Source organism: Rissa tridactyla, chromosome 18 (assembly GCF_028500815.1).
Source record: "Rissa tridactyla isolate bRisTri1 chromosome 18, bRisTri1.patW.cur.20221130, whole genome shotgun sequence".
Lineage (NCBI taxonomy): Eukaryota > Metazoa > Chordata > Aves > Charadriiformes > Laridae > Rissa > Rissa tridactyla.
This window is the reverse complement of record NC_071483.1, coordinates 714,344-729,158: the sequence shown is the minus strand read 5'-3', so window position 1 is coordinate 729,158 and position 14,815 is coordinate 714,344. Positions and strand designations below refer to the sequence as shown.

General features: G+C 51.5%; 1 protein-coding gene across 2 annotated transcripts; it reads left to right on the top strand.

Moving 5' to 3' along the window:
- The first annotated feature begins 5,267 nt into the window (after nucleotides 1-5,267).
- On the top strand, nucleotides 5,268-14,337 carry TMEM39B (transmembrane protein 39B). 2 transcript variants are annotated; one of them, XM_054223940.1, is made up of 9 exons: nucleotides 5,268-5,401; nucleotides 7,581-7,780; nucleotides 9,667-9,886; nucleotides 10,180-10,263; nucleotides 10,938-11,092; nucleotides 11,700-12,036; nucleotides 12,870-13,057; nucleotides 13,500-13,620; nucleotides 13,956-14,337. In XM_054223940.1, exons 2-9 carry the CDS (start codon nucleotides 7,653-7,655, stop codon nucleotides 14,190-14,192), a joined length of 1,470 nt encoding a protein of 489 aa, XP_054079915.1. In that variant the 5' UTR covers nucleotides 5,268-5,401; nucleotides 7,581-7,652; the 3' UTR covers nucleotides 14,193-14,337. The 2 variants fall into 2 exon arrangements, with proteins under 2 accessions (XP_054079915.1, XP_054079914.1); XM_054223939.1 differs by lacking the exon at nucleotides 5,268-5,401 and adding an exon at nucleotides 6,117-6,657.
- Nucleotides 14,338-14,815: the final 478 nt, after the last annotated feature.

Genomic DNA, 14,815 nt, shown 5'->3' with positions numbered 1-14,815 from the left:
GAAAAATAGAGCGTTAGGAACCAAACTGCTGGTAGCAGTGCATGATTGAGGGGAATACTTTAAAACAACAAGTTGTATTTGTAGATTGTTATTAAAGTGTAAATAACTGAATTTTCAACAATGGTTTGGAGTCAGCTTTCAGGGCATAATGTCTTGCTTGATGAAAAGATCACCCTATGCCCCCCTTTTAAAGGAAAATTATCGCAGGAGAATCAGGATGTGTAAAGCTAACATGCATCGCAAAACCCAAAAGGTAACCTAAATGTCTGATTTTAATAGCACATTTCTCTTTTACATAAACTGTGACGGCAACTTGCATAAACTTTATTGAAACAATTCTTCAAATGTTAATTTTAATGTAAAAATTTGCAAAAAAAAAAATGTTTAAAATAAACATTTAAAAAAACACATGCTTCTGCATAAATTAGCAATAACTTTAATACTGTGCCCTTTGAAAATGCACTGTAATGTAATGTGGGCAAAAAGGAATCGGCAAGCTTAAATATCAGAAGATGTAAAATGACAACGAATATAGATAGTCCTGCTACTGCCAAAACCAAAAATTCTGCTCAGTTATTTAAAAATGTAAAATGATGGCCCTTTTTAGACCCCAGTATTGATATTTACTGTGAAATATTCAAAGCTCAGCTTAAGTTGCATGTTTTCCTTCCTGTGTAATTGCATGCAGGAATCTCTTTCTTTTTTTTTTTTTTTTCTTGTGATTTGTGCTTACATTAAGGAGACTCACAAATGTCTTCAATTTGCAGGAGTCAAGAGTTCGTTGCTGTGAATCGCTTGGGGGCAGATGAGCAGGGGCAACGCGAAGTGGGTAAGTTTGTTTATTTTTGCCACCCCTTGCAAGCTGCTGACGTGTTCCGTGTGGGAGGGAGGGGGCGGCGGCACCATCTGAGCTGCTAAATTGAAGCCATTCTTTATATACCCACAAATAAATTACTCCTGCGAAAGGCCGGTTACACGACTGACGCTCCTGCAGAGGTCACGGTGCGGAGGAGGCTTCGGTTTGTACCTGCGTAGAGCTCTCCCACCGAGAGCCCGTGGAGAAGGAGGTTGAAGTGGATGTGAGAAGAGCGGGCAATCATGGAATGGAATCACAGAATGGTTCGCGTGGGAAGGGACCTTAAAGCCCACCCAGTGCCACCCCCTGCCCTGGGCAGGGACACGTCCCACCAGCCCAGGTTGCTCCAAGCCCCGTCCAACCTGGCCTTGAACCCCTCCAGGGATGGGGCAGCCACAGCTTCTCTGGGCAACCTGGGCCAGGGGCTCACCGCCCTCACAGCCAACAATTTCTTCCTGAGATCTCATCTAAATCTCCCCTCTTTCAGTTTAAAACCGCTGGACAGAACAAAAGAGGGACACACATCCCACACCCCCGACAAAACAAGGGGGCACCCAGATGTGATAAGGAGATCTGTCTCTTGGAGCTGGTTCCCGACTGGGACATTGGCCTTCAGGAGGGTGCTCTCAGCAGCAGGGGAGCGCTGAAGTGGTTGCCCCATGCTCTAGAAACAGAGCAGCCCAAGGAATGGCTCAACAGCAATTCCTATAGGAGTCCGTAATGCGTTAGAATTATAGACCGCAGGTTTTAGATCAGATGCCGCCCAGCCAGACCCTTTTACCCCTTCCACACCCCCATCCATGGGCTCTGAAATGTGATCTGGCTGTTCTTTTTACGGCTTTTTGTCTGATGTCATTGCCAGAGGTCCTGCCTGGACGTGTTTGGCTCAGAGCCCCACAGGGCTGCACGCCTGGTGACCACCCCGAGCCCTCGGGGAGGGGTGAGGGACCCCCAGCACCTTTGGGTGCCGGTGCCAGTCAGCACCCACGGCCGCGGCGCTCCCTCTGGTGGCTGCTCCAGCCCCACCGACTTGCTTATTTTCCAAGAAATACCTTAATAAACGCACACAAGCGCTTGCAAACCGAGCGGGAACTTGGCTGGGGAGATAATCGTGCATCAGCGGAGTGACCTGCTTACTTGGCAAGGACACGGCTCCCCCCGGGCCCGCAGGCAGCAGCCGTAAGCGTTTCCTTTGGGGACAGCTAATCGCTTTCTCTCAAATCTCGAGATCACTGAAAGTCTGAGCTCCATAAATAAAAGAACAAAGAAATAAACCCTTGGAACCCTGAAGAAGCCTAATGGCTTCAAAAGACAAGCGTGAAAAGCCCTGGGCATAGGACATAGAAGGACATAAGTCTTATTTTATATGGAATTGTAAAGCTACTAAACGAGCTTCTCTTATCTTAGGAGTATTAGGAACAAGAAAGCGGTAAGATGTGGAAATGCTGCAACAGAGTGAGATTACCCTCAGTTCTTTGACTTGAAAATTGGATCCGTAGTTCTCTGCTAGGGGAGATCATAACATGTCTGGATTTGTGGCCTGTTTGTCGAATGCATCTTCATTTACAATGTAACTGGATCATCAATTTATATGGTGGTGTACCAATCTTTCCCATTTCTTTCTTAATAGGCACAGCTTTTATATCAAGTGGAAAAGATTTGATAGAGATCATCTATTACGATGCAGTTTTTTACCAGTAGAAGTGGATCTTGTGGCACTGCCTTTGGAATAACACAGCTTGCTTGTGCATTGCGTTTGTTGCATGTTTACGTGAAAGATTTTAATGTTATGGAGGAATGTAAATCTTAATACATTGAAAATAACTGTATATGCAAGAAATATTTTGAAAACATGCCCTGTATCAAACGTCTTCCTCCCTCTCATAGCATTACTGCGTTCAGGTTTTAGCCTCGAGCCTGCAAAAGCTAATTTGAGATCCCAAAATAGCCATCAGCATCGGATGTGTCTCTCAAAGATGCTCTAATTAGCCAGACGTTCTGGGGGTGATACAGGACTCACTGAAATTTCCGAGGGGTAGAAATTCCTTTGAGCACTCTGAAGTCTGAGTCACCTAAATAACCCGAATAACCTTCCCTCGGCCACTGCCCCCACGGGAGGTGGCATTCTGCTGGCTGGGAGACGACAAGCGCCAGTGGTCCTTCGTCTCCTGGTCTCCCCACAGGGCTCATCCACGCCTTATTGTTTGTAGGGGTTTGGTAAAGACCATAAACAAGATAAAGGTGCTCGGTGCTGTACAGCGTGATGTGCAGCAGCGTCACGTCTCCTCTGGGGACGTGTTTCCCAACAAAACCGTTCTTTGCAGGAGAAGCTGGGCTCTAGAAACGTCCTGCTGCAGCCGAGCACTCTGCCACCTTCTCTGGCCCTGGCTCTGGGTGGCCAAAGCTCCTTCAGCCTCCAGTCCAGCCCTTTGGCGTAAGTTTTTGTGCTGGCCTTGCTTGGAGCTGGTACAAACCTGGGCTTTACGCTTTCACGGTGAGGTTTCACAGCGATTCATGGCCACTATCGAAACTGAGCTTGCAGGGAAGCCGCTCCAGCTGGAATTGCGGAGATGTCCCCAGCAGCTTTCCCTGGAAGGAGACTGGCATGCCCTGCCCATTCCTTACCCCTGGTTTCGAATTGCTGCTCGGATTATTAAACAAAGCAAATGGCTACAAGCTTTATTTTATAGCCTAGCAATGGTATCTTTATGTTTAACTTAAAACACTGTGCTTTCAGTACAGCTGAGACATTACCTTGATACAGCCCTCTGTAAAATTGCGTATTTGCTAAGTTGGGTTTTAGACCACAGCTGGATTCCCTGTGCAGCTGTTAAAGCAGATGATTCTTTTTGTACAGAATTGAGTTTTTAAATTTGTATGAGAGCATCTGTCACGACCAGAGCCAAGAAAAGACATTTCGGCGTGCGCGTCTCCCCTTCCTCAGCCCATCCGCTGCTCTCCTGAAGAACTCCCGGGCTGGGGGCGATCCCTGCAGCCTGTGACGGTCCCTCCCAAGGGCCCCAGAGGAGGAGGGATCGGCTGCGACCCATCCGCTGGGAGACACCGGGGAGAAGGGGCAGCGCTGCTGACGCAGCTCTTCTCTCCACAAGTACGAACGGTGCTTCTGAGGACAGAGACAGGGCTTAGGGAAATTCTTCTTTCATTGATAAAGCTGTGACGTCTTGGATGAGATGTTGGACACTGCCCCCTTTGCGAGCTTTGAGGGGGAGGAATTTCTGCAGGGCCCCTGGGAGCCCCCGTCTCGAACGGAGGTGTTGCTCCTCGTTTTCTGCTCGGGGAAGCTTAGTTCCTGTGAGCACGGTGCAGAAACCTTTGCTGTGGCTGCTCGGCCGAGCCTTCCATTGCTACCGTATGTTTTAATAGAAATGTTTGTTTCCACGCTCGTTTCGCCCCGTTTGCAAAGTGGGATGCATCTCCAACGAGCTGATTTCCGATCTGATAAAGGAACCCGCGTTAAGATGCCATTGGCTTTGCTGCGGCTGGGAAATAGGAACCTGCCGGCTCTTGGCGAGGGGTGGAGAACGCCGGAGCCTCCCTCGATGCCGCAAACGCTGGAGAGCAACAACTGTGTGCTGGAGTACTGAAATATAAACTATTTTCCGAGGAAGTTGTTATTTTTACCTCCGGTTTTAGAACCAGATACGACCAACGGCTCGTATGTGGTGTTACAGATGCAAACCTGTTTTTAACCTGAGACAGGTACATCCTGCCTGTTACCATTGTAGTCGTACTTGGAGGATTCTGTTAAAATCTGTCCGGATGCTGCTGTTGTCTGATGGCTCTGCACATTGTAGTTTCAAAACCAGTAAGAAATTAAAGATTGACCTTGTGAAAGTTCGTTAATTGCAGACCTGGCCTTGCCTCCAGCCCGGGCAGGGCTGCTTCTCGGGATTGTATAATGCTCCATCTGTACTGAAGCATCAAACACCCACAAGGTACGGAAATCGATGAAAAATACGGCAAGTGGTTGGTAAAGCTGGTGAAAAACTGATCAAGGTGAATCACAGCATTAAAATAACTTGTATAGGAAACTGGCAAGCTCTTCTGCGGCTGGCATTTAGCAAGAAGTGTTCAACAGATGTTGAAAATGATTAGTCATCCCCCATAATAAAGGATTAACGTGGAAAATTCTTTTTTTTTTTTTTTTTGGTTTTCAAAGGCGTGAGGTTTTTCTCTTGTTTCTCGCCCTGCTGCAGAGTTGCTGTTTGTGGGGAGATGGAGCCAGGGGTGCTCTGGCCCGAGGGGGGTGTTGAAGGGGGCGGGGGGCCGATGGGCGCCAGCGATGCCCCAAAAACGCTGCCAAAATGCCCCAAAAAACGTGCTTGGCTGCCTGGTGCCCCGCGAGGGGCGGGGCCTGGCGGGAGGGGCGGGGTCATGGGCGGGGTCTGGCGGGAGGGGGCGGGGCCGGGCGGGCGAGGCGAGCGTGCGCCCGGCAGGAGGATTGTCCGCTGGCGGCCGCCATCGCGCCGCCGGCCCCGCCCGCCATATTGTGCCCGGCGCAGGTTGAGCGGCGGCCGGAGATGGGTGAGGGGGGACCGAGCGGCGGGACGGACCCGGGCACCGGACGGGGGTGGGGGGAGGACGGTTGGGAGCGGGGAGGGTGCGAGGGGGGCCGAGCGGCGGGCGGGGCGCTGAAGAGCCCGCAGCCGGCCCCGCCCCGCCCCGCCGCCGCCGTGAGGGGGGCGGCTCCCGGGCCGCGGCCTGGCCCGCAGCCCCCCTCGCCGGTGCTGCCCTAGAGCGCCCCGTTCCTCCCCGGTGCGCGCTCCCGGAGCCCCCAGCGCTCCCCTGCAGGGTTCTTGTGACCCCGTGGAGTCTCCGGAGCCCCCGGTGCTCTCCTGGGGCCCGTCCCGCGGACCCCGCGGCGCTCCTGGGGCTCCCACTGGTCCAGGCCGGCACCCCGGGGGCCCGTACGGTCCTCCTCACTCCCGTACAGCCCCAGCCTGTGCCCTCAGGGCCCTCACAGCCCCCACGGCTCCTCTAGAGCCCCCGTGTCCCCCGCTGCTCTTCTGTCGTCCCCACTTGTACCCTCACATCTCCCATTTCTCCCTGCAGCCTCTGCTGGATCCCCTGGAGTGTCTGTGGCTCCAGCTTGCACCTCTGTAGGTCCCAAGGCCCCTGGCCTGTGCCCTCACAGCCCCAGCTGCTCCTGCAGAGCCCCCGTCTGAGCTCCCAGAGCTCCTTTGGCCCCTGAGCTGCACTCCCAGAGCCCCCAGAAGTGTCCCCCCCCCAGCTCTTCTCTTGTTCTGGTGTCCTGGGCCTCAAACCTGCTGTCTTCACCTCCCCCCAAGGTCCTGGACATTTGGTGCCCCCATGTTGTGTGCTGGGGGGCCCCTGTGCACAGCCCCTCCAGTTCACCAGCAGTTACCCTGCGTCCCCAGGTCACCAGGGGTCAGTGTGCCATGGCACAGAGAATCATGGAATGGTTTGGGTTGGAAGGGACCTTAAAGCCCACCCAGTGCCACCCCCTGCCCTGGGCAGGGACACCTCCCACCAGCCCAGGTGGCTCCAAGCCCCGTCCAACCTGGCCTTGAACCCCTCCAGCGATGGGGCAGCCACAGCTTCTCTGGGCAACCTGGGCCAGGGGTTTCTGCCCTTTGCTCTGTCTCCCACCAGTTCCCCCAGCGCTGCAGCCACCACTGTGCCCCGCTGGCCCGTGTGATGGCCCAGTCTTGGGGTAGCTTTGTTTTTCTTGGGTCTAGCCCCCGGCACAGCCCCCTCCACCCTGTCCATTGTTGCCCCGGACTAGTACAAACGTTTGCTGGAGGACTCTGGAGCTCAGTGTAAGCTTCAAAACTTATTTGAGAGCAGTTTCTAAACCTTCAGCACATTTTCTGTATTCCAGGTGCTAATTGCTGAGTGATACAAACTGGAAATTAGCAATCAGAAAAGAAATGTTAAGCTATTGATATGACCTGATCCGAGATTCTTCACAGCTCGGATTTCTTTTCTAGTAAATGGTGTATTATCACCCTGGCCTTTAAGTTGTATGGATTCTCCTAAGGTTAAACAGGATTCCAGAGAAGGTTTTTAAAACCTTGGTATTGTTATTGTTTACACTGTGGCAAGCAAGCACTAGAAAAGCTAACTTTGGGCTAACATCCCGTTGAGCTCTTAGCCATGCAAACATACAACACCACACGCCCTAAAAGTGCTAGTTATTTTTTTCACATCTTAAAGGAGCAAAGAAGGAAAAAGCCAGTTTGTGTGCTTTTTCAGTGTCCCTTTAAAAGAGCTGTGAATATTTGATTCCAACAGAAAATTGGGCGAAAGGGGACGTAGGTAATATACCCAATTTACTGGATCCTTTGGGTGAATTGTTTAGCATCTCTGTAAGTATATTGCTCTGCCTGTAAAGCAGGGAAAACACCCCAGTGATGCAGATTAAATTTCTTGTAAACTGCCTAGGGTTGGGAGAGAAGCATGAAAAGCTTCTTCCTGCTCCCCTGGAAGCCTGCGTACATTAGGCTTTAGATTCTCAATGAATTCACAGCACCTTCACAAGCTGCTGCATGTCCTAGAGCATCAGGAGCTATCTAGGGCCACTTCTATAGCCTGTGGCAAATACAGGAGATGGAGAAAAGGGCTGAGCAAAGTTGCATTATCCTGCTTTTTGCTGCAAGGTAGCACGTGAGCGATCCGTTCCTGCTGGTCACCAGGGGCGTGGTGAGCAGATGAGCCTTAATTATAAATCTCTTCCTTTCAGTTTTAAGGACTGAAGACAGAATCACGCAGTGAAGTGCAGAGAAGCCACCTGGAAGAACAACCCTCTGTTGTTATGGCAGGGGGAAGGCGGGGCCCTAACCGTACCTCCTACTGCCGAAATCCCCTCTGTGAACCTGGGGCCGCTGGCGGCTCCGGCCATTCCACGAGTTCCTCTGTCACGGGTGTGCGCTCACGCACCAGGTACGTCCAGGTCTCCGTGTCTTCACATCTGGCCAGGCCGGCTGCTCCTCTCTGAGGCAGGGGCCACCTTATCTCCCCGTCTCACAGGCTGCTGGTTTTCCTGTGGCTCAGAGATTTGTTAACTCCCTGTGTCTAACTGAAATCCTTTCCCTATAAGTGGCAGTGTCTGTGCTACATGTTGTAATTGGGGTATATGGGTTCTAATTTGCTTGAGACTGTTAAGTGCTTTATCAGACCGTGACAGGCTTCCAGGAGCGTTCAAAAGCCTTTAGTGACCGTTGAATTGAAAGTAAGAGTAGAGTCACAATTTTTATCCAAAGCCTGACTTGACTTCTGGTTGTTGCGTCTCCTGTGCCCTGAAGTTTATGTCAGGTGAGGCATTTCTGGGGTAGAGTTTGGCTAGGTCAGGTGACGTGTAGGCTGTGGGGTTTGTTTCAGGTTCTAGTGTAGCTGGTTGGTTGCGTTTCTGTGACTGAGGTAGAGAGGAGGAAGGAGAAGCAGAGCACCAACAGCAATACTGAGGCAGGAGGTGCCTTATGAACTCTCCGCAAAGAGAATGTTAGATCTGTCTTAACATACTCCCCGCTTATGGCCCTAGGCCAAGAAATTTACAGGGATACAGTTATTCAAACAAGTTACTGCAAGGCCACAGAAGGTGGAGCAATCCACCTCGTACATACGTTGCTACGAGAGCGTGCACAAAGGCCCGTATCACGAGTGGGTAATGCTGTACAAATCCACGCCCAGGCCTTCCTCCAAGTGGTTTGTCTGTGGCCTCCGAGACCCGTCACCTACATGGCAGTCCGGGCCCAGGGGTCCCAAAGTGCTTTATGCTCTTCATACTCATGAGTCTTGTTGCTGCTCTTGCAAGATCACCCTTAGGTCTTGCGTGTCCCTTCAAAGTAGAAAAGGCTTCGCGTTTATATTTAAAGCTCTTTACTGGAGGACCAGAAGAGGAACTGTTGTTCTGTGTTCAGGAACAGAGTTTATTAGCGGATTCATCAGTCCTGCGGAGCTGAATCAGTCTTGTCAGCTTGGGAATCTGGGGGTTTCAGAGAGACAGCACGGGTTCCTAAAGTTTTCCCCTCACGTGCGGCTTTATTTTAGGCTGTCAGCCTTATGTTTTAAAAAGCATGGGCTGATCCAGCCGTGCCCCCCCCTGGGCTAGAAGTCTTTCTGCAGTCACACTCCGAGACTTCTGTGGTTTCGTTTTGGGATTTTCGACAGGAGTTCATGCTCTGTAGTTCCTTTGAAACCCACACCCAGATTCCTTTGACTGTTGTTATTTAGAGATTGCAAATCAGGAGAGATATATCTAGTATATATTAATTCCCTTCCCTTTGATTAAAAGGGTTTCTGTCTGGGATTGTGTGCATGCTCTCACAGGAATATGCACTTCTGACTAAACTTGTTTTTCCTCCATAGTTGAATAGAAGTTGAAGAATGAGAAAGAGCTTGTGTTTAATTGCTCCGTATTTCATGTTCAAGCACTTTTAGAAATGTAAATAGCAACTCGAGGCCTGAAAGCTTCCAATTAATTAAAAGGGCCACCGGTTGCCCCTTGAATAGCTAAACACAGCCACAGCTTTTGAACCTGACTCAACGCAAGGGATTTAATATCAAATGACCTGGTGCTGTCTAGACTGGCCTGGTTCCAAATATTGCTTTCACTGGGCAAATTTCCACTCACATCTGCCTGTAACAGTCATCCTAGACATCCTCGGGGCGCTGACACTTCTGGTTTGCGGCAGCTGCTGACCACGATAGTCACATTAGGTTTCTCAGTATTGGACACACCGACTTCTACAATCTGAGGACGTGGGCTGGAGGACAGCGCTGTGTTTAGCTCAGGGAAGTGACCGCTGGCTTTTGGTTTACCTTGGCAGGAGCGGTTCAGGTACAGGCCTTTCCAGCCCACCTTTGGCAGCTCAGACAGTCGTCCCCCTCCGGCACTGTAAGATCCCAGAGCTGCCTGTGGAGAGGAGCGTGCTGTTTGAACTTCAGCTCTTCTTCTGTCATCTCGTTGCTCTGTTTGTCCACTACATCAACATCTACAAAACTGTGTGGTGGTACCCACCCTCCCATCCGCCTTCGCACACGTCTTTGGTAAGCACCAAGGGACAGCTGCTGTCCGCTGATATTCACAGACTCTCTTGAGTTGTTAGACATAAAGTTTTCTGTATATGTTTGATGCAAACTACATGTGACTCTACAGCCCTGGAGGGTTGCTCAGGTGACTTATTTGGCAAATTTTGGGCACCGGCTGTCTGCTTGGCATTCTCTTTCTGATTTTGGAAGAGAGAGTCTGGGGAGAAGACAGTAACTTGGGAGCTTCTCTGTTGAATGTGGGTTTTTGCTGTCTGGTGGAAAGTAGAATCATTTTGGTTTTGTCACCGCAGAATTTTCATCTTATTGACTTCAACGTGCTGACAGTGACGACGATCGTCCTGGCACGCCGGCTGATTGGTGCTATTGTGAAGGAGGTAAAATCCCCAAGCAGATCTCAGACCTGTCCTTTCTTCTCAGGCAAAATGTAAAGCTCAGCGTCCCCTTTGCAATTCCGTACTCTTCTGTCCTTTTCTAAAGAGCTTTGTGCTATGTCCAAGTCAGAAACCTAGGCATGGTTTCTAATGAGAAGAACAGAGAACAGAAACGGGCGCCTCAAACCATTGGTCATGACTCTCTCTGTCCTTCTGTGATTGTTTCTGAATTACTGTCTCAACTAGACTGTAGTAATTCTGCTTTCTTCCCTGCGAAGAACAGTATTTGGCTCTTTTCCTGTTCTCTGAATTACCCCAGCTTTCTGCAAGAAGGAACGAGTGTAGGTCGGTTTCTGCTGACTGTGGAAGCTTTCTGTGGCGAGCAGGTCCCGGAGGGTGGGCTGGTCACACCGGTCGGTAACTACCAGACCTTGACAAGAAACTCTGAGACTCTCCTCATTCCAGCTTGAGGAACGAGGCCCTGGGTTTTGGAGAGTCCAGGTTCCAGCCTACAGGCCTCCCCTTCCTGGTGGCAGTCAAACAGAGCCTCTCACTAGCTCTTCCTTCGTGCATATGCAGTTGATTTTGCAGATTGAGTGCTGCTCGTTTACCATTTGCTTCCTTAGGAAGAGTGAATTAGTCTCCCCTCTGCCCAGCTCTTTCTTCTCTCCCCGCAGGCTTCACAGAGTGGCAAAGTCTCCCTGCCACGCTCTGTTTTCCTGGTGATCACTCGGTTTGCTGTTCTCACTGGCACAGGCTGGAGTTTGTGTCGATCAATAATTCACCTTTTCAGAACCTACTCTTTCCTTAACCTCCTGTTCCTGTGTTACCCGTAAGTATCTCTTCTGTCACTTGGGTGTGATTTCTAATGTTGCTTCAGTGCAGTGGGTGCTGCTCAGTTGAAATGAAGTCTGAAAGCAAATAAGCACTTGATTACCTGGTAACAGAACCTAAACTACCCTTTTCCCTCTTGCTGTCACATTTCTTCTTGGTGGCAGGGCGTATCTTTAACATTTACCCATATTTCAGCTTTAGTGTAAGCATGAGCTATAGTTCTTAGATTGCTCGTGTCCTCTGAAAAGGATTGTGTGCTTTTCTCATGGCATTCAAAGAACCCATATCTTAGGTTTACCTTAGTCCCGAGGTGCCTCTGCCAGATGGAGTGAACCAGACAGCTTCCCAGCTTCATGTTAACGAACAAAAGGAAGCCAGTTCTATTTCCAGTCAAGCAGTGGAAATAGCTCCCTTCCCTCTGGTAGATGCAGGAGGAAGCATCTCATAAAGACCTGAAACTCAGTGCTTGTTGGTGAAGCTCTTTTCTGGAGTTTATGTAGGTACCAGATGCCATTTAGGAGGGGGATGAGATGGTAACGCTGATCTGCTGCCAGCAAAGGGAGCTCGTAAGGAAGTAACCGCCTTTCTGCACTCTGCTGCTCCAGGTTTGGCATGTACATTCCCTTCCTTCAGCTGAACTGTGACTTTCGGAAGACGGGCCTCTTCTCCCAGGTGGCCAACATCGGTCCCAGAGAGACTGGCGAGGTGAACTCCAGGGGCAGAGACTACCTGACTGTCCTAAAGGAAACCTGGAAGCAGCACACTCGCCAGATGTATGGCATGGAGGCCATGCCCACTCACGCCTGCTGCCTCTCCCCAGACCTCATCCGCAATGAGGTGGAATACCTGAAAATGGACTTTAACTGGCGGATGAAAGAGGTGCTGGTGAGCTCCATGCTCAGTGCCTACTACGTGGCCTTTGTGCCGGTCTGGTTTGTGAAGGTGAGCGAGGGCCGGCGCTGCTCTTGCAGACGCTGCTCCTCCAGGCGTGGGACTGGCTGGGGAGGATTGTGGGGAGGTGAGGAATCTGGCTCTCCCTTCTGGCTCAGCCGGAACGCGGAGAGGTTAGTCGGAGAGCTGGGCTGTGTGCACAGGGGGCTGTATCAAACCCATTTACAGGGACCTTGTGAAAAGTAAGAAGCAAAACCATCTAGGCTTAGGTTTGCTTAAACTCCGGCTAACAGAGGTCAATATTGTCCTGGTAAAGGTTATTCTGACTGCCCTGAGAGCGTGCATCCGTCTGTTAGGGAGCAGTGTCTCCCTCCTGCCTCCCCGTGACGCTAGGAGGACTCCAGGCTGACCAGTCCTTCGCACACCAACCTTCTGTGAGGACACTGCTCCTGGACAAGGGGATTGGCTTTAATAAGGGAGGCAGTATGAAAGAGGATGGACTTTCATTAGGATTTTTAGCTGTTTTATTTAAGTTCCCGATGTGTTGTACAATGAGACAAATGTCTCGTAGTAAGTCTGCCAGACCTCGGGGATGAGCCCAAGCCTCCTTCCCCTGAGGAGAGACCTGTCATCGGCTGAGCTAGGGGAGCATCGGGAACTATCTCCCTGTTTTTGGAGATGGGTGATGATAGCATAAATGTTTCACTGTGGTGTGTTCGGGAGTTGTACAGCAGCCGTCCTATGTGGGCGCTTCTTTTTCAAGCAGGATTAATAGCTACGTGAAAAGCCCTCGTTTTACCTGCCTGAGTGCTTTGTGTTTTGATGGCTTTGTTAGGTGAGGCTGTCCAAACACGTTGTCACACATCCTTCTTGTCCCCCCACAGAACACCCAGTACTATGACAAACGCTGGTCGTGTGAGCTTTTCCTCCTGGTTTCCATCAGCACCTCTGTGATCCTGATGCAGTACCTCTTACCTGCGCGCTACTGTGACCTGCTCCATAAAGCCGCAGCGCACCTGGGCTGCTGGCAGAAGGTCGATCCAGCCCTCTGCTCCAATGTGCTCCAGCATCAGTAAGGAACTCCCTCACGGGGCTAGGGCTGGAGTTTCCTCTTCGCTGGCACGTCTGCTGGCCTGAACAGAGGCTGGATGGGGAGCTCAGCTTTCCAGCCGCCTCTCCTCCTCTCAGTGCTTAAAAAAAAAAAAAAGAAAATGAAAGAAAAACGAAAGCCAAGTTGTCGGCTGACACATCCGACAGCGTACAGACACTCTCTGTGTTGTCCACCTCCAAGCGCGGCAAGCAGGTCTGATTTTTGGCAGGACGCCTGCCGCTTCTGGCCCCAGGTGTCTGCCGTTTGTCACTGCCGTAGTTGGGACAAACTCGGCCCTCGCAGATGCTGCTGCGACCAGCGGCCTGGAAGCAGCTCGTGTGTTACCCTGGGTGATGGCGGGAAGGCAGCAGACCCCCTTCGGCTGTGGGGGCAGAAATAAGAGCTCTCTGCTTGTTTCCTGCAGGTGGACAGAAGAGTGCATGTGGCCGCAGGGAGTGTTAGTGAAACACAGCAAGAACGTGTACAAAGCCGTGGGTCATTACAACGTGGCGGTGCCCTCGGATGTCTCACACTTCCGCTTCCACGTAAGAACACACGCGTAGCCGGGTCACGGTCCCCTTGTCCTCGGTGCCTCAGCTGGCTCCCCGCGCAGGAGAGCTGCCCCTGGGCTGTCCCAGGGCAGTGGAACGAGCGGGGTTCGGGGCAGCATTTCACGTTAGTCCCGCGTCTCCTGTCGGTGCTGTCAGAAGGGTGACTGTCCCGTACAAACCGGGGCTCTGCCCAGAGCCGTTCACGCATAAATGTGTCTCCAGAGAGGAATCCCAGAGGAATCCTCACCGGCCTCTGCCTCGCACATCCTCAAAAATGCGACCCGGAGGGTCTGACCTCGCTCGGTGCCTGATTGTGGTCTCTCCTGCAGTTCTTTTTCAGCAAACCACTGAGAATCCTCAACATCCTGATTCTGCTGGAAGGAGCCGTCATCTTCTACCAGCTTTACTCGCTGATTTCTTCAGAGAAGTGGCACCAGACGATCTCGCTGGCTCTGATCCTCTTCAGCAATTACTACGCCTTCTTCAAGCTGCTGCGTGACCGTCTGGTGCTGGGCAAAGCCTACTCATACTCTGCCAGCAGAGACTCAGAGCAGAAGTTAAATTAAAACAATTGCACTGATGCTCGGCTTATTACAAAACAAACAAAACAAGAAACCCTCAGAGCTTTGTATTTTTGTTACCACTGCTTTTTTTTCTTTGATAACTGATGTAATTAAAAGGAAAAAACATATTTTTTTACTCCCAACAGAAGTTTGTGTGGTGTTTGTCTGGTAAAATCCCTCCCCCCGTTTGGATTTGAGAGGAGTGATTTAGTAACAACGGTGCTTCGTTTTCGGAGGTGCAAACGCGGGCTCTGCTCCTGCTGGCGTGGGAGGATGAGAATTACAGGTACGTTAAAGCTCGCCACTGTCTGCCTTCCTTTAGGAGGGGCTGAGGACCCCCGAACGACCTGCCGCGCCCCCTGGTGCTCTGTGGCCGGGGGGGGGGGGGGGGAAAGCTGTGATTTTTCCCTAAAATGGGATTTTTAAGCCCCTCGCTCGCAGGTTTGAGGTCCGCAGAGGTGTGAGGGGACCCGCTGGGGACCGGAGACCTCCGGGGGGAGGGCGGCTCAGGGTCCCCCTCCTCCTCCGGGAGGAGGAGGGGGACCCTGAGCCGCGCCCCCCCCCGGAGGTCCCCGGTCTGCCGGGGCGGAGGAGGAAGGGGGCAGGTCCCCACCCGGGTGATGCGG

What these genes read in the sequence shown, in the direction of transcription:
- TMEM39B (XM_054223940.1), top strand. Translation starts at nt 7,653, where the DNA reads ATGGCAGGGGGAAGGCGGGGCCCTAACCGTACCTCCTACTGCCGAAAT. An exon ending in CGCCTTCGCACACGTCTTTG is followed by an intron (nt 9,887 to 10,179) that starts GTAAGCACCAAG and finishes TTGTCACCGCAG; the next exon opens with AATTTTCATCTTATTGACTT. An exon ending in TGCCGGTCTGGTTTGTGAAG is followed by an intron (nt 12,037 to 12,869) that starts GTGAGCGAGGGC and finishes GTCCCCCCACAG; the next exon opens with AACACCCAGTACTATGACAA.